Source organism: Molothrus aeneus, chromosome 27, assembly GCF_037042795.1.
Source record: "Molothrus aeneus isolate 106 chromosome 27, BPBGC_Maene_1.0, whole genome shotgun sequence".
Classification (NCBI taxonomy): Eukaryota; Metazoa; Chordata; class Aves; order Passeriformes; family Icteridae; genus Molothrus; species Molothrus aeneus.
The window spans coordinates 701,371-723,652 of NC_089672.1; the positions used below are offsets into that span (position 1 = coordinate 701,371).

General features: G+C 51.4%; 1 protein-coding gene and 1 long non-coding RNA gene across 2 annotated transcripts; one reads left to right on the forward strand and one right to left on the reverse strand.

Moving 5' to 3' along the window:
- Positions 1-701: 701 nt before the first annotated feature.
- LOC136567129 (excitatory amino acid transporter 5-like) lies at positions 702-16,287 on the forward strand. Its single transcript, XM_066566639.1, has 11 exons — positions 702-878; positions 3,125-3,204; positions 6,367-6,579; positions 7,232-7,274; positions 7,976-8,198; positions 11,055-11,154; positions 11,365-11,598; positions 13,103-13,297; positions 13,928-14,062; positions 14,862-14,961; positions 15,066-16,287. The coding sequence occupies exons 1-11, from the start codon at positions 702-704 to the stop codon at positions 15,201-15,203; spliced, it is 1,638 nt and encodes a 545-aa protein (XP_066422736.1). The 3' UTR covers positions 15,204-16,287.
- Positions 11,998-21,712, reverse strand: LOC136567130 (uncharacterized). Its single transcript, XR_010785106.1, has 2 exons — positions 13,876-21,712; positions 11,998-12,646 (listed from the first exon to the last, which is right to left on the reverse strand). It is a non-coding gene; the product is annotated as an uncharacterized lncRNA (long non-coding RNA).
- Positions 21,713-22,282: the final 570 nt, after the last annotated feature.

Genomic DNA, 22,282 nt, shown 5'->3' on the forward strand with positions numbered 1-22,282 from the left:
GCCGCAGTGGCACTCGTGGCCTGAACCAGAGGCAAACTGGACACAGAAATACTCTAAAATATGATGAATTATGGAACAGGTGCTCCAGCAGCATCTCATGGCCATGGGGCAGCTTCCCTGGAGAGCTGGCAGGAAGTTGGATCTGTCAGGGCAGATATTTGTGTGGGAATGTTCAGCATCACCTGTTGGTGCCTTGGGCTATGTCTGCAGATGCCATGGGATGTTCTCTCATTTACTGACAAAGTTTCCTTTTGCTGACCCTGCCCTCATGAAGCCCTCACAGATGGGGGCAGGATTGGGGTGCACTCACAGCCAGTGGGGAGCACAAATCTAGTGCAGGACCCAGATCTGGTGGCAGGATGCACCTTTTGGTGGATCCTTTTGGATCAGGAACAGTGAGAAGTTCTGGGGCTGAGTCCCTGCTCTCAGTCACTGGCCCCCATCCCAGGGGCTGGAGGGTTAAACTGGGAGGGTTCAGCACCTCACGGCGGGATGCCAAGCCCAGATTAACCCGTTGAAGACGTCACTTTCCATTATGGGAAAGGCTCCCAAATATCCCTGAAGCTTTTGGTTCTGGGGATTAAGCAGCAGCACACTCAGCTCCGGGCACAGAGCAGGGTCCATTGGTGCTACGGGGCCGTGGCCATGAGCGGGGCTGGGAGCTGCTCCCAGGGGCAGCATCTGGGCAGCTGAGGGTGACCATGTGGGAGTGGGTCAGAAGAGCTGTGCTGCACTCGCTGTCCACGGCCCTCCTGCGCCTCTGGAAGTGGCTTCGGGCTTTCTGGTACAAAAATGGCCTCTTGACTCTCTCCATGCTCTCGGTTGTCACCGGATGCCTCCTGGGGTTCCTGCTGCGGGCGCTGGAGCTGACAGACCTGGTGAGCCTGGCTGGAATGGTGATGGGAGTGAGGGGGATGGAGTGGGGCAGGGGGCAAGCCCTGGTGCCAGTACGGGTCCCAGATGGGCATAGCCCCAAAAGCAAGGGCACCTGCCCAAGAAAAACACCTCAAGGCAGGTTTCTGCCCATGGCTTTTTTCTCTTTTTTCTTTCCTTTTTTTCCAAGAAGGTGCCAACAAATGCCCAAGCTATAGGACAAATCCTGCCTCCCTCCAATGAGAGTGGGGAGCTCTGGGCTGGACCTCATGGGGCTGCAGGAGCTCAAGGTGGGATGAGGATGGGAAAGGGGGGAATGTTTACTCAGGGGCTAGATGCTCAGTAAACAGGCTCCCTCCAACACCACCAGCAGCACTGGGATCTGAGGGATGGGGTCCAGGGGATGGGGTTCGAGGGATGGGGTCCAGGGGATGGGGTTTGAGGGATGGGGTCCAAGAGATGGGGTCCTCCCATTACTCTCCCCAGCTGTGCATAATCAAAGCACATTTCCATGCTCTGGAGAGGACCCGGCAAATAAATAGAGGGCTGGTGGGGAGCCTGGAGGGCTTTGAGGAGTCACCTTCCTTTGAGGAGCCTTGGAGACAAATGCACTGGAGAAAACACACGAGAGAGAAAGGCACATTTGGCTCAGCCCCTTCCAGGAGCATCGCGCTGTGAAAGGCTCCGAGCTGAGAGCTCTGCCCGGGGGCAGCTGGGCCATGGCTCAGCCCTGATCCTGGGCCAGGCTGCTGAGCCAGGAGGGGGAATGCCGCTCGGGAGAGCTCAGCTGATGCTGGAACATCCCTGTGTTGCCCACTAGGATTTAGCAAAGTCTTGTCATTTCAATTAGGCCCTTCAGCATCAGCGCAGCAGGGATGATCTCATTACTTAATTGAAGCTGGGTGTAATCTCCCTGCTTCCCAGTGCACACACCCGTGCTGGGCATGAGGCTGGCAGAGTCCTGGGGCTCCAGCCCCTCATCCTGCCATGCATCAAGTTTATCCATCCTCTGCTCCAGACCATCCTGCCCTGTTGCCACAGCTCTGCTGTGGGCCTGGCAGCCACTGGAGACTGTCCCTAGTAAAGACTTTTGTCACAAAATCTGGAGGAGAGCTGGAGGGGTGGCCAGTCCCTGCTTTCCTCCCTGCCATGGGAAAGTGTCACAAAGCTGAGAGACCCCCTGGCAAAGAGATGCTGTTCATTTCTGGCATTACCCCTTGCACTCAGCTGTGCCCATTGCAGCTCTGCTCTGCCTGAGCTCCCTGGGGACATCAGCCACGTCCAGGTCACACACTGGGACAGTGCAGGGACAGCACAGGGGAACAATTGAACAGCTGCCTTGGGACCCCTCAAAGCCCCAGCAAGAGGTGGTGGCTACTTTGTAGAAACCAAAAGTACCCGAGGCCAACTCAGATCCCTCCCTGACACCTCTACAGTGACACAGTGAAATAGGGAGATCAGGGATGGATGGATGATGGATGGATGGATGGATGGATGGATGGATGGATGGATGGATGGATGGATGGATGGATGGATGGATGGATAGGGGATGGATGAATGTAGGGATGGATGGATGGATGGATGGATGGATGGATGGATGGTGGGTAGAGATAGGGATAGAGGGAAGGAGGGATGGATGCTGGCCAGGCTGCTGGTCCCACAGACCCCTCACTCTCCCCTTGGTCATGGTTGTGGGATCCAGACTTTGGGGGATGTCTCTGCAGCTCTTCCCTGTGTCCATGTGAGGGGTGTAGGGGGTGGAGAGATGCCATGGCACCAAAGTTGTCCTATGGATGGGACAGACACCTGGGCTCTCCCTGAACTTGTCTTTTCCACCTGCAGCCATGAGATAAATCCCACCTTTTGTTGCTGCCAACAGCTTTGGGGCACTTTTGCCCCAAATCAGATGCAGCCAAGCCTCTGCTCCCTGGTAATGAGTGCAATGACTTTTGGGAGGAGCCAGTGGTGGGGGCATGTGGACCATTCCCTAGAAGGCTACAGAATCAAGAATGGTTTTGGGAGGGGACCAACCCCCACATGCTCCTCCCTTGTTTATCGCAGGTTTGCCATGTGGCCAGTATTCCCCATCCCTGAGCCAACTCCCAGTAAGGGACAGCAGAGAAATGGCCTCAAGGAGGGGCTGCCAGTTCAGAACCAAGCTCAGAGCTGGGTCTGGTTGGGAAAAAAAGGCAAATTGATCAAGTTTGAGCCTGAAATCATTTACCTGACACATGCTCTGCTCTATGTGCAGGAGAAGCAGTATTTTTCCTTTCCTGGAGAGCTCCTCATGAGGATGCTGAAGATGCTGATCCTGCCCTTGATCACCTCCAGGTAAGACATCGTCCTCTGCTCTAAAGCACCATCTTTCCATCACGTTGAAAAGATCACCCTGCAACCCCCCAGTGAGGAGATTACCCGAAAACTGCATGGGGTGAGAATAATCCTGGCTCCAGGCAGCTGGCAGTCAAGCAAATGGCTTGGTGTCCATCCCCTGATTTCCCAGCAGCAGCCCAGGACAAATCCTCACCTGCATTTGGTAGGCACTTGCACCCATCTCAGATACCTGCACTGGCTGGGGTGTTTCCCTTCTTTTGGGCAGCTGGTGATGCCAGGACCATCTCTGGGCAGTTGTGATGGGCTGCTTAACCTCAAAGCAGATTCTCTTAGAGGGATTTGAGAAAGTTTGGGTAAAAAAATCATAAGTATTCCCCAGTGCTGTGTCTGTGTTTGCAAATTCCCATTTTATTGGCCCATCAGACCTAGAAATAAGGAACAGAGCCAGCAGTCCTACTGGGGTCTAAGCAAAGTCTTGAAAACCTTGTATGGATTAACATATTGCAAACAATATGTTGGCATGTGCTCATCAGACACATGAATGATCAAGTCCTTGTTCCCTCGAGGATGTGTCTTTTCTCTATTGTTTGTCAGAGTTTGCTTGTTGTCCCATTTGTCTCTGGTTCATTTCTGAGAACAGTGGTCTCTACCCTGGCCACACTTGATGTGTTCAGGACCAGCCCTTGTAGGGAGGACTGTACCTCACATCCCTCCCTGAGGTGCCTGGGGGTTTCCCTTTGCTCTCAGCCCTCCCTGCAGCTCAGTTGCTGAGTGCTCTCCTCTGATCACTCTGCTGTCTGTGGGTGCAGGGTCTGCAGAGGCCTCCTGGGAGTTTTCTTTCATGTTGGATTGAACCAGGGATTTTTCTATAATTACTGAATGATGGTGAAGTGGTAATTCAGCCTCCTGCTGGGTGCAGGTTTGCCCTGAGCAGGCTGCACGGGCCAGATAGCTCAGTCCTTTAGGGGACAGACTGCCTGAGTCCCCAGGCAGCTCTCAGTGGCTGGCAACCATAGCAAGCTTAAGGGATATCAGCTCTTTGTGATTCCAGCTCTTTGCTTGCTTGGTGCTGCAGGCAGGCAGACACAGGGCGAGAGAGGAGAAGGCTGTCCTGGTGTTCCACAGAGATGTCTTTACTGGGTGTTCTGTGAAGGGTTCCAGTGACAGCTCTTCTACAGAACCGGGCTAAAACAGCCCAGTATATAGGGTATAGGGGGATCAGAAATTGTCCAATAGCAGGGGTTAAGGGGAAGTGACCTATGGGCTTACAGAGAGATAAGCTGGGGTCTGAAAGGAGGAAAGAGGGGCTTCTTGCTATTCACCATGACTTGGCATTTCCTATCTTTAGGCCTCTGCCCTCCACGGGGCCTTTGCAGTCCCTGTGCCTGCTATAAAGTGGTGTCTTCCCTCTATACACCATCCCAGAGGGGATGGGGTGCTCTGGGGATGGAGCTCTGGAGATCCCCAAGCCTTAAGCTGGAAAGCACCACCTATGCCAGGGTTGCTTTTCTGGACTCTCTTGAGTTTCCAAGGCCCTTCTCATCCTGGATGTGTGGCTGCTGAATGGGATCCATGGGCTGACCACCACCTCAGCCCCCCTGTGTGTCCCCAGGGTTGGCACTGACCCTTGCAGCCTTCGATCATGTCCTGCCTCAGGGTTGGGGCTTGGCTGGGTTCTGCAGGGGCTCAGTGTGGGTCTGTGCATGGGGGGCACACTGCAGCCCCAAATACTCACATTTCAGAGAATCCTGAAATATCCTGAGCTGGAAGGGACCCACAGGGATCATTGATCCCAGCCCCTGTCCCTGCACAACCACCCCAAGAACCCCACCCTGAGCAGCCCTGGGAGCTCCTGGAGCTGTGGCAGCCTTGGCACCATTCCCTGGGGAGCCTGGGCAGTGCCCAGCAGCCTCGGGGGGCAGAACCTTGCCCTGAGCTCCATGCCAAGGCCTGGCCCAGCTCCAGCCCTTGCTGGGCTCCTGTCCCTGTCCCAGAGCAGAGCTCAGCCCCTGCCCCTGTGTCTGCCCTGGGCAGGAGCTGCAGCCCCCAGGAGCCTCCCCTCAGTCTCCTGGGCTCCAGCTGAACCAGCCAAGTGCCCTCAGCTGCTCCTCAGCCCTTCCCCAGCTCTGTGTCCCTCCTTTGGCCACTCTCCAACAGCTTTGGGTCCTTCTGATCTCGTGGTGCCCAAAGTGCCCCCAGCACTGGAGGTGAGGCTGCCCAGGGCAGAGCAGAGTGGGACAATCCCTCCCTGGGCCTGGTGCCCCCAGCACAGGGTGGCCCTTGGGGCTGCCAGGGCCCAGCAGTGACTCAGATCCAACTTGCCCCTGACCAGGACCCCCAGGGCCCTTCCACGGCGCTGCTCTCCAGCCTCTCATTCCCAGTCTGTCCCTGCAGCCAGGGCTGCCCCATCCCAGGGCAGGATCCAACACTTGCCCTGTTAAACACCACACGGCTGGGGATTTCCCAGTCCTCACATTTGTCAGGGTCTCTCTGTGTGGCCTCTCTGCCCTTGAGAATGTCAGCAGTTCCTCCCAAGTGAGTGGCCTCACCAAACCCCGTCCTGCACCCAACTTGTCCCCACCAGCAGCACTGCTCTCCCTGCTGGGGCAGCCTGTAATGCCCTCTCTATTTTTAGCCCAGTTTTGCTGAGAAGTAGCTTATGGGTTACTTCTTAGGAAAGCTTATGTGTGCATGAAATCTGAACCTGCAGGTCTCTCCTGGGGGCATGGGGTCCATCCCCAGAAGGATTTTATGAATCTTGCTGGTACCTTCCTTTGCTCTTCACAATGACACACAGCAGTGGCACGAGGCAATGGAGAAATAAGATAACAGCATCATAAAAAAAGGAGCAACATTAGAACAACTTAGAATGACTAAGAAAATAAACTTCTTAACCCTCACAGAAAACACAGCCAGACCTTGAGAAGAGGCTTGGAGGTGTCTCCTGCCCTTCACAGCTCAGCTTGGGTTGTCACAATCTCATCCTGGGTGTGAGATCCTGTGGGTACTGGTACAGGAAAGGGCAAGAGCTCAGTGATGCCCTTAGGCTTTGGTTTAAAAAAACCTACAGGAACCCCTCCCACCTTGGAGATTTTGCCCATCAGGTGCATCTTGTGCAGTTTGGGGAGCAGACAGTGACCACTCTGTTCTGTGCTGCAGCCTCATGTCTGGGCTGGCCACCATGGACTCCAAGGCCTGTGGGAAGATGGGCGTGATCACCATCACCTACTACCTTTGGACAACCTTCATGGCAGTGACCGTGGGGATCATCCTCGTGGTCTGCATCCATCCTGGGGCAGCTGCCCAGAAGGACAACTACTCTGTGGGGAAAGTGGTGCTCAGCTCCGCCGACGCGTTACTGGATTTAATCAGGTGTGTCACAGGAATTCAGCAGAGCCAAGGCTGTGATAACAAAATCTTCCCAGAAGGTTCTGAGTTCCCAGAAGACCCTGAGATCTCAAGGGGAACAGGAGAACCAATGGCCAGGTGCTGTTACCTCCAAGCCCAGCAACACAGGGTTCATTTCCTCCCAGCCATGCCCCTGGCCACTCTGGCACTGCCGCTGCTCTCCCAAAGCCATCAGCAAGGAGATGCCCTGCAGCAGAGATCAGGCAGAGTCGTGTTCCCAGCCAGGTTTGGATTCTCCTCTGCAGCCCCAGCTGGGACATGCCAAGCCCAGAGCTGGGTTAAGGCAGTGGATGGGGTTACCTGGGGAGGGGTTGCAGCAAATACCCAGGGGCTGGGGGAGAATCTCCATTTCTGGAGGTACTGGACCAGGCTCTGAGCAGGGGGCTGCAGATGGCATTTGTCCATCCCAGGCTCAGGCTCTCCACCAAACCCATTTACTCTCAGTCCTGCTTTGCATTCACCTTCCAGCCTTTCTTTGCTCTCAGCTTGCACGGCTGTCATAAGCTGTTGTTGGCTTTCATGTCCTCCTCTGGACATTGTGCCCACCAGAAGTGCTTCCCAGGATGCTCCCTGTGCTCTCATAACACTTTAACCCTGTGTCATTGGTCTCTTACAGAAACATGTTTCCTTCTAACCTGGTTGAAGCTTCGTTCCAGCAGGTGAGTTCCCCTGACCCCTCTGGTGCTCAGCTCCACACGAGGCTGCCTCTCTGCCCACCCACAGCCTGGATAGGAGCCCCTTCCCCTCCCTGAACTTCTCCTTCCCTTCCTCTGCATCCCCCCACACTCACCCAGGGCAGGCCCCTGAAGGTGGGAGGGTGCCGGGGGGGCACAAGCTCACAGGGACCCCCGTGCCTGCCCTCTGCCTGCCTGGCTCTCCAAGGAAGCAGCACAAACCCCTCAGTTCCTGCTCCTGTGCAGGGGAGGGACGGCCATGGGGTGGGCACAGGCAGGGAAAGGGACACAGAGAAGGGACCCCTGAAGGAAGGTAGAGTGGTCAAAGGGGACAGCCAGAGGGGCCAGGTTGGCTGGAGGGACAGGGAAAACAAACTCCTGGCATTGCGAAAGCATCAGTAAAGCTCCTGGGAGGAGGGATGGAGGGACAGAGGGACCCCAGCGCTGTGCTGGCATCACCAACACCACGAGTCTGCTCTGCAGCCTTTGCCGAGGATGGTCTGCAGCCAACAGCCACAGCTCCCCCTGCCCGACTCTCAGTCCTTGTTCCCACCAGCCTTTCAGTGCCTGGAAACCCAACCTTGACCTCCAGGAGCACCAGCCCAGGGCTGGCTTGGCCTCCGTGCTGAGAGCAGGACAGAGCTCATGCCAGCACACACTGACCTCCCCCTTTGCTTCTCTTCCAGTACCGAACTGTTCTTGTCCCGGTGGTGAAATCTCCTGGTTTTCCAAAGATCCCAGGAAAACCTGTCAATTTTATTTACTTTGCACCTGATGACAAAAACCCTGAAATCCACCGGCCTGTGTTCCTTGAGCTGACACCATCACCCGAGATGACCTACAGGACCCTGGCTGGGACCAGCAATGAGATGAATGTCCTGGGCATTGTCATCTTCTCAGCAACCATAGGTACCTGCTCCTCCACGGCCAGGGCAGCCCAGGGTGCCACTGCTGCATCACCACGCTTTACAGAGAGAAAGATGTGGGACAAGGTTCTTTTAGCTTCAACTGCCCCAGCCCCTGGGAACTGGGCCCAGCACAGAGCTCGTCCCAAGGCCCTGCCAGCAGCAACTGTGCTGGAGCTCACTGAAGCTGGAGGCATGGGGAAGGCTGGTTTTATCCCTCACAGCACACGTGCGGGTCCTGAGGGTTTTCAAACAGTTACATCAGCTGGGGATTCCTTTTAATGAAGTCTGAAGTGAGGTGTAATTTTGTAGAGGCTGCCTGGGACACAGCTCACCACAAAGCCCCAAACTCTTCATGCTGAGTGTTCAGCCCCTGAGCGGGCAGGATGTCACAGCGGGGTCAGATGTGGGGCTGTTATGGGGATTCCCAACAGGACTTTCTGAAGGAGGAAGGGCAGCATCCTGCATTGAACAGCTTGCAGTCCTGTGTGGAAAAGGTGCTTGGCAGCAATTTTGGGAAGGAAGAAGGAGCAGGGGTTGTGGAGAGACACGTGTAAGAGAGGAGGTTTAAAGGGGAGAAAGTCATTGAAAGGAGGAATTGAAGCTGCCTCAAAGCATAAGAGGACACAGGTGCAAGGCTGAGGGAGAAAGGGAAGAAGGAGGGATCAGAAAGGAAAAAGAGTAGGAGGCAGTGAGATGAGCATGGTGGTAGGATTATGTGTAGATTAGGAGGTGAGGGCAAGGAGCTTGAACTTTGTGTATAAGGAACCAAAAAGCCAATTAGAGGATTTGAGGTGTGGAGGCAGCACAGCCAGCACAGCACCGGAGTGCTGTGAGAGCCTCGGGGAGCAGCCAGCTCCAAATGTGAGACCTCAGAGGAGGTGGCCACAATGGAACTGGGCAGAGCCAGAGCCACTGACAGATCCCTACAGCCAGAAGGTGTCTCTGGCAACCTCCTGTCCCAGCAACCAACAGCCTTTGCACACCTTGGACACCCAGGAAAGCTGCTGAGCTCCTGCCCACAGGACACGTGCCCCCTCCAGCCCTGCCAAACCTGCAAGGAGAAGCTGCTTTTCTCTTCTAAGATGACACTCCACAACCCCTCCAGCGTGGGAGTGGGATCAGTCAGAGTTAGGAGGCAGTGGGGGATCACCTGAGCCAGCCTCAGCCACCACCTGCACTTCCCATGTTTTGCCCAGGATTAGAGCTCCACAAAGCCACAGACTGGCACAGCATCACCTGCACCAGGCACAGGCAGCTCGATAAAGGGCATTCATACATCCACAGGGGGCTTTCCTTATGAGGAGAGGCTGAACAGAGTTTGCCTGGCAGAAAACAGGAGAGGGACAGGCACAGCGCCATGCCTTGGGAATAGGGATCACCTCCACGCAGCACGGTGGGGGACAGGTGGAAGCTGGTTGAGCTCTCAGCAAAGTGTATTTGTGTCCAACACCAAAACTAGGCAGCCGGTGGGGCTCAGACCAAGGCATCCATGCAGCACCCACCAGGTACCCAGAGTGACTTTGCTGTGAGGGGTGACCCCACACAGCTACCCCAGCTCTGACAGTTCTTCACTGTCACTGAGGGCGTCTCTGTTGCTTTTGAAATCCATGAGGGGGCAGAGCTTTTGAGATCCTTATCTCTCTGATTACTCAGGCCATGTGTCCCAAATCAGCTCTGCAGGACCTGAAGAGAAATTTCTTCCAAAGCAGTTGTTGTGGCTACCAAATACTGGATTTGTCCACAGAGCTGAGATTTAAACATGCCAAGCCTTGTCTCATTTCTGGCAAATGCCACCTCACATCTTCTTTTGAGCAAGGCAAGAGATCCAACCACCAACCAAGGGCTTCTTGGAGTCCTCAACCTGAAGACTGAGGAGGGATAAGCAGGACAAGATCCTGTCTATATTCTTCTTTTCCAAGATAAAACAGACACCTGCACAGTGCTTCAAAATTAATTTTAGCCAACACAGGAAGAAGGACTTGCCCCAAGCTGGAAACAAGATGGGCAAATGCTCAAAGGTTCCTTTTCCCTTTGCTTGATGGGTTCCTGGAAAGCCTCCCAGCCAGTAAAAGCAATGGGGTTTAGCACTGGCAGACAGGACAGCACCATATCCTCTCCAACCATTCAAACCATAGCCTGTATTTCTGCTCTAGTATTCCTTCAACAGAAAATGAGACTGGATTAGGTTAATGCAACATCAAAGGAAAAAAACAGATTTAGGAGAGAAGGCTTAATGCCTGTATCTAAGCAACTCACTCAGATCCTTCCTGACATCACACTGTACACCACGTGTGTTGTCACCACCATGGCACAGCCTGTGAGCCACCAACAAACAGACCAGCCCAGGAGGGAACCAGGCATGGAGCCTGAGCACTGCTGGGGCCCCTTTCACTCCACAGCAGGGCAGGGATGCAGGACAGCATCACATCCTCGGCTACAGAGAGCCCTACCACACCTTATCCTTAAAAGAAATCCCTTTTTATTTCCAGAGGTCATTATTCTTGTATTACCAAATAGCAATCCAGATATCCACAAATCCAGCTAATCCACAGTTTATCCACCTCAGGAAATGACTCTTCCAGCATTGAGCAGCAGTGAAGTTTAACTGTTTTCTGTGCAAGGAAGAGTCCAAATCCTGGATTTGGGTCTGGTGGGGCTTTGTGAAAAAAGGCCAGATGGTTGTGTTTGCTTGGGACAGAGAATGGCTCCGATTTGTAAGAGCACACGGCAACGGGACTAAATCAGGTTTTGCCTGGTGACCCCCATTCTGTGGCCACCAGACCCTCAAGACACTTGGCCTGTCAGGTGCTGCTCTGTGCTGCTCCCAAGTGAAGTAACGTGCTGTGCTTGCTTGCAGGACTTCTCCTGGGGAAAATGGGCGAGCGAGGAGCCCCCCTGGTAAACGTGTGCCAGTGTCTGAATGAAGCAGTTATGAAAATTGTCTCGATGGCTGTTTGGTAAATCTGGTTTTGATTGATTCATTGAATGATTGATTTTCTTTCCTTCTATCTAATGGCAGTGCCAGTCACACGTCTGCAAGTGTCTGTTGTGAGCACTGAATTTGTTTTTGTACAACTGTACTGCACAGTACCAAACACTGCCATGTCTATCTGCAGTGCTATAGTGATTGCTGCATCCTCATAATTTTTTATGCTTCTTCTTTGCAGGTACTTCCCCTTTGGCATTGTATTTCTCATAGCTGGAAAGATCTTGGAGATGGAAGATCCATCGGTTATTGGACAGAAGCTGGGACTGTATGTCATTACAGTAGTGTCAGGGCTTGCCGTGCATGGAATCATCCTCTTACCTCTGCTTTTTGTGCTCATCACCAAGAAAAACCCCTTTGCTTTCATTCAGGGGATACTGCAAGCCTTGCTGATCGCCTTAGCTACATCCTCCAGGTAGGAAAACGTGGCCGGAACGTGTGGATACTGCAGAGCAGGGATGTGGTTTAGCCAGGGAGATGTGGCTGTGTCTGGCCAGGTCAGCTCTGGGGGGACAGGTGTAACTCAAAAGAAAATTATGCTCCAGCACTGTTTGAAATGGGAATGCTCCTGCTTTTAGGAGGAAGCAGATGCTCAGCCCTGCCCGGGTCAGCCAACCTGGGCAGCTCCTGGTGCTCTTCTACTCACCCTCTCCCAGGGTTTTCCCAGGACAAACCAGCAATGTTTTTGTGTGTGTGTGCACACTTCATTCCATTCTTGCAGTTTTCTTTCCATTATTCAAACTAGGACTGTCGTAAGTGCTTTATAAACTGCATGGGGTTGTGATCCTGGAGTTTAATTGAAAACACCAAAAGCTCTTCTGAACACTTTACTGACAATCTAAAATCAAGTACAGTGTATCCCAAGTTCATCCACAGAAAAATCTTACCTACTTTGAAAAGATTTTAATCATTTTAGATTATATTTACCTATTCTATTTTCATTGAAATACATTCCTTAGAACAATGAAAAAAACTTCACACTATAAATTAGCATCCTTTCCAGGAGACACAAATCCAAACATTTTCCTGGAGCACATTTGACCAGGCAAAGGGTTTTTATGGCCTTTCTGTTGCTTCTCCACATAATCCCAATAAAACCACCTCGACTGTGCCTCCCTTCCCCAATGCCCACTGCTGCAACTGTTGCTTCTGCAACTCTTAATACCTGGTCTCATCCTGAACCTGGATCTCCAGCTCTGTCTCCTTCAGGTTTCTCCTGCCTCTGCTCTGCAGCCAGCTAAGGGAGGGAGACCAGCCACAGAGAGAACACCCTGCTCCATGTCCCAGCCCCATGGTCTGTGGGCTGGGGCCATTGCTCTGCACCCAGAGCCCTTCTCAAATGCAGTCCCCGCCTCCCAGAGTCTGTTGTAATCCATGGACTTCTTTTCTGTGGTTTCCTTTCTTCAACCTGTTCTTCCTCCATTCCTTATCCCAGTTCCTGTGGGACAGTTGTCATCTTCATGCTAGACAGAAAGAAGAGAGAGAGGTCAGGGTTGCAGAAGCTGAGGCAGGCATCCCTCATGGAGGAGACAGGTGAGGGTGATGGGGGTCTGGCTGGACCCCAACCCAGCCAGTGCTGGCACACACTGTCTCACGCTCCAGGAGGTGCTGCAGGATTAACGTGGGCACCAGGGATGGTCAAGAGAGCTGCAGCCATGGCACACAGGTGGTTAAAGTGGTGCCTTCAGCCACTGAAATGACATTCTGACATTTTCTCTCTCAGCCTGCAGCTCACTTTGCTGATAATGTCTTCTGTTTCCCCGGGTGGTGAGAGCTGAAGAGATTTTCATTGCTGCAGCAATTTGTGTGACATTGTGGCATCCACCCCCAGGAGGGCTGGTATTTCTGTCCCATCACACTGACTCTGACTTACAAAGCTCAATACAAACAGCAATTCCTGCTCATTTCTTGTCCTGCAGCTCAGCCACCCTGCCCATCACCCTCAAGTGTCTCCTGGAGAACAATGGCATCGACAGACGCGTGGCGCGCTTCGTGCTCCCCGTGGGGGCCACCATCAACATGGACGGCACCGCGCTCTACGAGGCCGTCGCTGCCATCTTCATCGCCCAGGTCAACGAGTATGAACTGGACCTGGGACAAATTATAACTATCAGGTACAACTTTCTTTGCAGCAGCTAGATTAGTTCTCTCTATTCCTATTTATGGACATTAGGACAGCCTCTTGCATTTTTTCTGTTTGCAGAGATCTGGTTAATGCAGAGTGACCTTTGCTGGGGAGCTGAGCAGCAGGGGGGGAGCAGCATCTCCCAGTCCCTGTGCTGTGTGCCAGGGAAAGCTGGGCTGGCTCTGCGCCCCCGAAAGTGCTGCAAGTCAAGGACTTTGCCTGTAGGGAAAAGCCTAGGTGCACAGACATGTGGCTGGAGCAGGTCAGCACTGCAGGGCTGAGCACAGAAGGATTTGTGCAGGTGTCATATACTCCCTTTCAGGAGTGGGATATTCTCATTTTATAGTCAGGGAAATAAAGCATGTAACTAAATAATAATTAAGTACGTTTGCAAATATTTAGTAATTTTAATGAGGAAGTCCCTACCCTGAAGGCAAGGGGGAGCACAGAGCCAGGGCACAGGCTGCCAGCCCCTGCTGTGCACAGAGGAATTAGTGATAGCACCTGGGAACAGGAAGGTGGAGGAAGTCAGATCCAATCCAGTCCTTCCCCACAGCAAGAACTTACTCTGCCATGCAAACACGCATGTCTGAGTTGCACAGCCACCTTCTCTTTGCAGCATCACGGCCTCAGCAGCCAGCATTGGGGCTGCTGGGATCCCACAGTCCGGGCTCGTCACTATGGTCATCGTGCTCACCTCCGTGGGGCTGCCCACCGAGGACATCACCCTCATCATCGCCGTCGACTGGGCTCTGTAAGTGCTCTCCAGGCCACTGCTGTGGGCAGTGCCCCGTGTCAATTCATGGTGCTGTATCTTCATCTTGATGGATGAAACCAGACTGCTCTCAAGACACAAACTGATGCTGGATTACACTTGTCACAGACAAATAAACTCACAGCTTGTGAAATGTGCCATTCTAAAGTACTCAGATAAAAACACCGTGAGTCATTAGGTGAGAAACCACAGAGCAGATGCTGAGTTAGGGAAGTGACATGTGGGTGGCTGGTTTGTACTTTCCATGCCCCCAGGGAAAAGAGGGAACAGTGCCAAGTATCAAGGCTGCTTTTCTCTTTCCCTCCTCCTTTTCTCTTTCCCCCAGCAAAGGAAGGTTAACACACCAGCAGTTTAACCTTTCAGCACCATAGGGTACCTAGCACTGCTGGCACTTTCTACTAATGTGAGAGGTGCCTGGGTAGACAAGAGACTATCAGTAGCTGGATCTACAAGATTTCTCCTCGAGAAGCATCTCAAGGAGTTGTATGACTTGCTGAGGCAGCTCTCCCTGCACTTAGCACAACAGTGCCTGTCCCAGTTTGGGAGGTGGCACTGGCAGGTCCCTGCACTGCTCGCACAGGCAGGGTCACTCAGATGCTGCCCCAGCATGGGACTCACATAGGGACCATCTTCTCTCTGCATCTCCAAAACCAACACAGCACTTGGCAACACCAGTGGGAGGGACATTCAGGACGGGGGCTGATGTGTCCCAGGGCCATCAACACCCCGGGCACCCTGGCTGTGTGCACCCCTGCATCCTGGCACTGTCTCCCCGCAGGGACCGGCTGCGCACGATGACCAACGTGCTCGGGGACGCGCTGGCTGCCGGCATCATAGCGCACGTCTGCCAGAAGGACTTTGCCCCAAAGCCCCCCCCGGTACGTGCAGCGTGGTGGGAGGGCAGGGGGGCGTGGGACAGGGCAGGACAGGCACAAGGCACCTGCTCACTCCAGAAATCAAAACTCTGCTCTGATTTTTGCAGCAAAACCCAGTGAGCAACACAGACAAGTTTCTTTCTGCAGAGACCTCACACCTGCATCCCAAAGACAAAGGGATTGAAATGACTGAGGAAACCCTGTTGGATCAGACGGGAGTTCACTATAACATCTGCCAGGTGTAGGTAACAGCATTCCTGCTCCCAGAAATGGCATCTTGGTGCTAAACGCTGACATTGTGGGTGTCGCATGCGGATGCTCTGCAAGATAAAGGCCTTACTTGGCACAAGAAGTGGGAAACCCCTCCTCTCTTACCCTTTGAAGGCCGTGGGATTCCCAGCAGGCACCCAAAGAGCATGGCTCTGCCACTGGGGCAGGGAGCCAGCTCCTCCCTGCGCCTGAGGACACAGCTGGGAGCTCGCTGCCCTGTCTTAAATGGCTGGGTTTGAAGGATTTATAACTCCCATTTTTCCAAGCTCACCTGTTTTTGAAAGCAAGGGAGGTGAGCAGGTGTCAGCAGACTGGAGTTGGTGGGAATGCAGTAGGGATGGGACATAACACTGAACCCTCTGGCCAGCAGCTCTTCCCTGGAGGCCAGGCTGTGCTCCAGAAGCTTTTGTTTTCCTTATTATAGAGATTATTTTTTTAATCAATGCTTTTTATTTTACTACTGGGTTCTGATATAAAAACTAAGATTAAGTGATTTTTTGTCTAGAGCTTAAAATCCAAGTTGGACATAACTGGATTTCCCAGCTGTCAGGTTACAGACAGGACGGCTGAGCTGTTGCACTCTCAGGGACAGTGGGATCCACTGGCTGGAGGGAAGGAAGGCCCAGCTGTACACCTGTTTCTACAGCTGTTTTATTACAGAGAACTAATTAACCAGGCCCAATTGCAACTGTGTTGATTTTCCCAGCTAAGGATCTGTCACCAAGCTCAAATTCCAATTACAGCCTTAAAATCCAGGCTTCTCAGGGCAGCCTTCTACACAAAAGCCTTTTATATCAACAAATCATGTCAGTGAATTAGTTTGTCTCTCAAAATTTGTCTCTCTTTCTCCTTCTTGATCTTTCCTGACATAGAAATGGGAATTGTAACACAGCTCAGACCCCCACACACATCACTGAACCGTTCTCCAACTGTACATAAAACATTTTCTGTGCAGAATTCTTTCCAGCTGAAGTCAGAGGTTGTAAAAAATTTTCTAATTTAGAAGAAATATTCATTCCAGTTTTGCCAAATGAAAAGCAGGAACTATTAAATATCATAAACCAGCTTTTGCACAAAAATTGTCTTCTTTTAACTTACAAAAGCCTTCACATAATTAGAATCCTGGGCAACATAAGCTTGAGACACTGCTGCTAACTTTGGCCTTTTGCACCCTTTCTCCTTGGTGAGGTTAATTAAAACCTTCTTAAACATTACAGCCCAACTGCTCTTCAAGGAGCACTCGCATCATTCACAAACCCAAAATAACCACACTTCAAATGAATCTCTGCAGCTTCCCCAGACATCCCTGCCTCCTTCCCATATCATTTATGATCACCTTGATACATCACACGCTGGTTCAGCATCACTGGCTCTGAAGGGCTTTGTGGTTGTTCCTCTATAGCAGGAGTGAGCTCAGGCACCCAAGCTCCCCTGGGAGATGCTGGTGAACCCCGGGGAGGCTCCAGGCAGCCCCAGCTCTGGACAAGGACCCGAGCACCCTGTCCTGTGCAAGATACCCACACCCCGCAGACAAAGCTGGACAGACACCTCCAGTGCTCCAGACTGCTCCAACACAGTAATTAAAACATCCCTAACTGGATGGGTCCAGGCCAATCAGCACAGACACCAGCACAGGCAGCAGAGACGAGCCCCACTTTCACATCCATTCTCGTCTCATTAGTGAGCTCTGGATATTACAGCACACAATTAACCCTACCACAAAAGGCAGGATGCAACAACCACAGCAAAGGCCCTTGAGTGAGTGCTGGGGCTGCAGGATGAGCCTCTGGGCAGTCACTCCCATCACTGGGCTCTGGCTGCTGCAGACCAGACCACCTTATCCCCTGCCCCAGAAACTGCAAGTCATACTAAAACAACTTCAACAGCACATCCTGGAGCTCACTGCAACAAAGAAAAAATTACTGAAAAAAATGAATATTATATCTCAGTAATAAATCTAGAGCTGGTGAAGCTAATCCCACCTGTACAACTCACCCCAGGAGCTGCAAGTCCTGTGCTTTATCAATCCCAGAATGGCTGCATTGGAAAGGAACTTAAAGCTCATCTCCCATGGGCAGGGACACCATCCACTAAACCAGGCTGCTCCAAGCCCTGATCAACCTGGCCTTGAAAGTGTTGCTAACATCTCTTACTATCTGGTGAGATGTTTTGATTTTGGAAATCAGCAGGAAGTATTTTGGTGCTAGTAAGGTCAAGTGTCATGCTGGAGTCCATACATAGCCTTGTCCTTGTGAAAAATACAGCAAGGGAGACCTTTGAGTCCAGCAGCCTCAAGACTGGGCTGTCATCATTGTGCCCTTCTAACAGGATAAAACAAGGGGAAAAAATAATTCAGGTGCTTCTGAAAATCTCTTTGTGGTCTGGTATAGAGGGAAGGCATTGTTATTGATGGGGAAAACCCAAAGGCAGCAAGGACAATCCATCTTCAGCACTGCACACAGGCACAGGAGAGGCACCTGAACACCTTTAACAGGGTGGAAATTGCAGAAAAGTAAATGAAGCAGATTTATGGGATGGCTCAGCTGGTGAGGGGCCCACTGTCCCAGGCTATGCCTTTGGGATGGCACCATCCCAACCCTGCCCGTGTTTTCAATAATCTGCCACTGGGGAAGCACTGACACCAGTGTTTATCTGCTGCTCAGGGGGGAACAGCAGCCTACCTGTGCCAGCCCTGAGAGCTGGTGACACCCATGGAACCAGAGAATGCCAGCAGGGCTTTGGTAGAGAGCAACACAAGCTCACCAGGGGCAAGGAACAAGAGATTTCTAGAACACGAGGAAGTAGCAGGCTCTGGACAAAGTCACTGGGCACCACCAGGAGGAGTTTTATTCTGTAGCAACTGTATTCAGGAGACCAGGATGGGAGGGAGGTGAAGTTCCATGTGTCCCACATCAGGAAACCTGAGGTGTCTTGCTTGGCAAACTGAAACCCATCTATACAGCCTCAAAAAAGGTAAAAACAGGGGAGTTGGGCACTGCCCCAGGCTCCCAGGGAATGGTGCCAAGGCTGCCAGAGCTCCAGGAGCTCTCAGGGTGGGGTTCTTGGGGTGGCTGTGCAGGGACAGGGGCTGGATCAATGATTCCTGTGGGTCCCTTCCAGCTCAGGATATCCTGTGGTTCTGTAATAAATTCTACTGACTGACACACTGCACCTTCAAAGTCGTATAAACTATTTTCCCAGGCACCTGTAAGAAGAAGAGGTGCCTCTCTCTGTTCTAGCACTGAAAATCTAACTCTGTGTTATTTCCATGCAATTAGAGAAGTGCAGGCAGTGCAAGGCATACACCCTACAGCACAAAAATATGGTGTACAGAAAGCACACAAGCTCAAACCTGTATTTCTTCCTTGGAAATCCTTGTTTTCCTCACAAACAAAAATCTCAGATGCTATGGTGATATAGGTGATCCCTGGGTATAATATTGTAATAAAGTTGGAGAGCAACTGGGTGAAGGAATTTGGCTGTTACACAATGTTATTTTACTGAAAAAAAAAGGAAAAAAACACTGAAGGAAAGCTACTTTGAACTAAAATCCATGTGGAAGATATTTATGGGGTCTGTGGTTATTAAGCAAAAGGAAAAGTTGAAGCAGCCCTTGGCTTTGGGGCACTTCCCAGACAGCAGGACAGAAAACCCACCTGTTGGCCACATGAGCCTTGGCTGGGGAATGACATTTCTGCAATGATATTTGGGAATCTGAGGATGTGACTGGCCATAAACATTAAGCATAAGTGAATTTTCATGGAACAGAATGACTTGAGTGTATACTTTATTCAAAAGACATTGGCTCCTACAAACCCATGGATAAATTACCTCAATCCTACAGATTGGTTCTTTTCTGTGCATCAGCTGTCTTCCAGAGAACAAATTATTTTTACATATCTGAATTTATAAAATGATGAGTTTTGATCAGAGACTTTCGCTTTTATATTATTTTCACACCTTTTTAGGATGTATAAATGGAGTTGGAAGGGCACTGTCAGCAGAGCACTGCTGACAGCCTTCCTTTGGATCACAATGTGCCTCGGTTTGTGTTTTACTAAAACTGAAAAAAACCCCAAAATAATTCAATGCTGTAGCATGTGGCAAAATACAATCCAAACAACAGATGTGAAAACCAGCCCAAAGCTCTCTTTTAATTTAAAATACTATCCATTTCAAAATTAGTCTGCCAGTTTTCTAGAAAAAATTTGAAAAGACCCTTCCACAAAATTTTTTGAAGGTAATTATTTAAATCTGTTAAAACCCCAGGTTTCTCTGTAAAACCAGATTTCCAAAGCATCTCTGAACGACAGATATGGCTCAAGTAAGTTTTTTTTTTGACAATCACAGCATATAACCTCCACTAAAAGCTCAATGCTCCTCTAAAGAGTGAGTGCCTCCCTGGGGATTCTGCCTCTCCTTTTCCAATTCACTGCATGCATTTGTTTCCTTGAGGAACTCCTAATTTTGTCTGACATGATAATAAAACTTTCTAGAAGATCTGAATGAATTATTTCAGTCCCTCCTGCAGGCAGGTGTAGCTCAGTCCATCACCCAGAGTTCCACACAGCACAGCCAGGTCAGGGCAGAACGTGGTGCTACGAGAGCACAGCGAGGCACATCAGGCCCTGTGTTCATGGACCATTTGCAAACTGTACAGGAGTAAACAGTTCAGATCTAGCTCATAAACTGCCATTCAATGCTCACATGCAGAGAATCTCATCCCACCCCCTACCACAGGCAGGGACACCTTCCACCGTCCCAGGCTGCTCCAAGCCCTGTCCAGCCTGGCCTTGGGCACTGCCAGGGATGCAGGGGCAGCCCCAGCTGCTCTGGGCACCCTGTGCCAGGGCCTCCCCACCTCACAGCCAAGAATTTCTTCCTAATATCCCATCTAACCCTGCCCTCTGGCAGTGGGAAGCCACTGCCCCTTGTCCTGGCACTCCAGGCCCTTGTCCCCAGTCCCTCTCTGGGTCTCTTGCAGGTTCCCTCTAAGTTGCATCTGCACCTTTGCTGGGCCCTTAGGGCTGGTGTTTAGACTCCCCTGAGTGCGCTGCAGACCCCATCAGCCCCCAGCCATGCACAGGGTGCAGAGGTGCCCCATGGACTCTTTACCTTGGGCCTCCACCAGCCTGGGCAATTCTGCAGTGTGTTCCACCTCACCGTGTTGGAGGCTGTCCAGATGAAAACTTCACAGGATTCAGCGTGTGGAGGAAGCTGTAACATCCCTCTGTAAGATGCTCCAACATCCATGTCACGAGTGGACAGACTGTTGCAGGTGCAGAGGTCCTGGCACCCAGGTGTGCAATGTGCACTCACCTTTGTTATCTGGAAGCTTCATTTCTCATTTTAACTACACAGATGAAGTGCCCTGTAGCCAACAGTGAGAGCCAGGCACCTTCCTGAGCAGTACATCTCAGGCTTTAGGAGTAGATGTCTTCAGAAGGCTCTTACTGATGGGTTTGGACTGGGTGCTAAGACTTTAATAGCTTGAGTCAGTAGGTGAATCCCACCCTAAATTACATGTCTGAGCAAGAGACCTATTTTTAGAATCCTGAGCCTTCAAATTCCAAAAGGCCATATTTTAATTTTCACCCTGAGCCATGGACTTAGGCAAACCACAGCTCAACACAGACAGGAAAGAACAGTAAGGCTGAAACATTACACCCAACACAAAACTTGCTGCTCCACTTACCTGGCCATTTCACCTCAGAGATCTTCTACACACTGTCCTTCCTGGAAACACAACAAAATGGGTATTTGGCCATTCTCCTCCTTTCCCTTTCAATATTCCTGGAGTCTTCAACCACCTGCAAAGCAGGATTTAAAACCAGATTCTGGTGCTAAAACATTGAGAAGAGCAGCATCATGACCCCAACTTCAGAACACTGTGTTGTCTCTAGACATCTCAGTCCATTTCTCTGTCTTGCTTTCTCTATCCCCAGCAATTACTTACTTTGACAGGCTGCAATCACTAGAGACAGACAAAGCACATGCTCTTTGCACTTACAGCCTGGCAGACATCTGCTGGTGGTGTCATAGCTCAAGCAAGGCTAACTTCTTCACAATTCTCCTCCTAATGCCAACAAAATGCAAATCCTGAACTTTAATTGTTGTGTTTTACTGCTCATGAATCAAGTGATTCTTCCCCACAGGATGCAGCATCCACCCAGTTGCTATTCAGAGTTATGAGCTGCTCTTCCCAACCATGCTTCCCTCTAACCTGAGCACCAATCTGCATTTCCTAGACATGAAGCCTTAAGTAGGAAACAAAACATTCATATGTATCCTTCCAGAGCAGCAATTACCCATTTGCTCACAACTAGTTACCAAAGAAGAACTCTGTTCTAATTCACCCTCTTACCTTCCCAACCAGATACAAACCACACAGGGAAGTACTCAGGCTCTGGGTTCACCTATGGACCTGAATTATTTCACATTTTGAAGCCACAATCATAAGACCTGCCTGTCCCCTCATGATCCAGCAAAGGCAGGAGCCAAGGTAAGTCTCAGCAGTGACACAGCCAAGCAGCAGAGAACAGAAACCTGGTGAGTCCCACTGTTCAGGGTGAACACCACGCGTCCCCCCAACAGCTCTACTGGGGCATTAAACCCCCCAAAATTGGCAGATATAGAACAACCAGAGACACAAGAACCCTGCAAATGGGCAGATATGAACAACCAGGACTCCTTTTCCCTTGTCCATTGCACTCTCAAGCACTCAAGCACAGCTGAAAAGAAAAAGCACCCACCAGGAACATCCACTGCTGCCAGCACCAAGAGCCACATGACTTCACCTGCTCTGAGTCGGGCTGGGGACAAGGACCACCACATCCTGGTGCCCAAAGAAGATGGCCAGGTAACAAGACCCTGTTTCATAAGGAAGAAGCCAGGGCTGGGTGCCTGTACCAACAGAGCTGTGGCAGTGAGCCCAGGGCAGAGCCAATCCCCTCCTGTGTGTGCAGCTCATGGGGCCACCCTGGCTGTACAGCCCTGATGCTCCTGGCAGCCACACACAGCAGGTAAGCTCTGCCCTCCTCACCAAACCACCCCT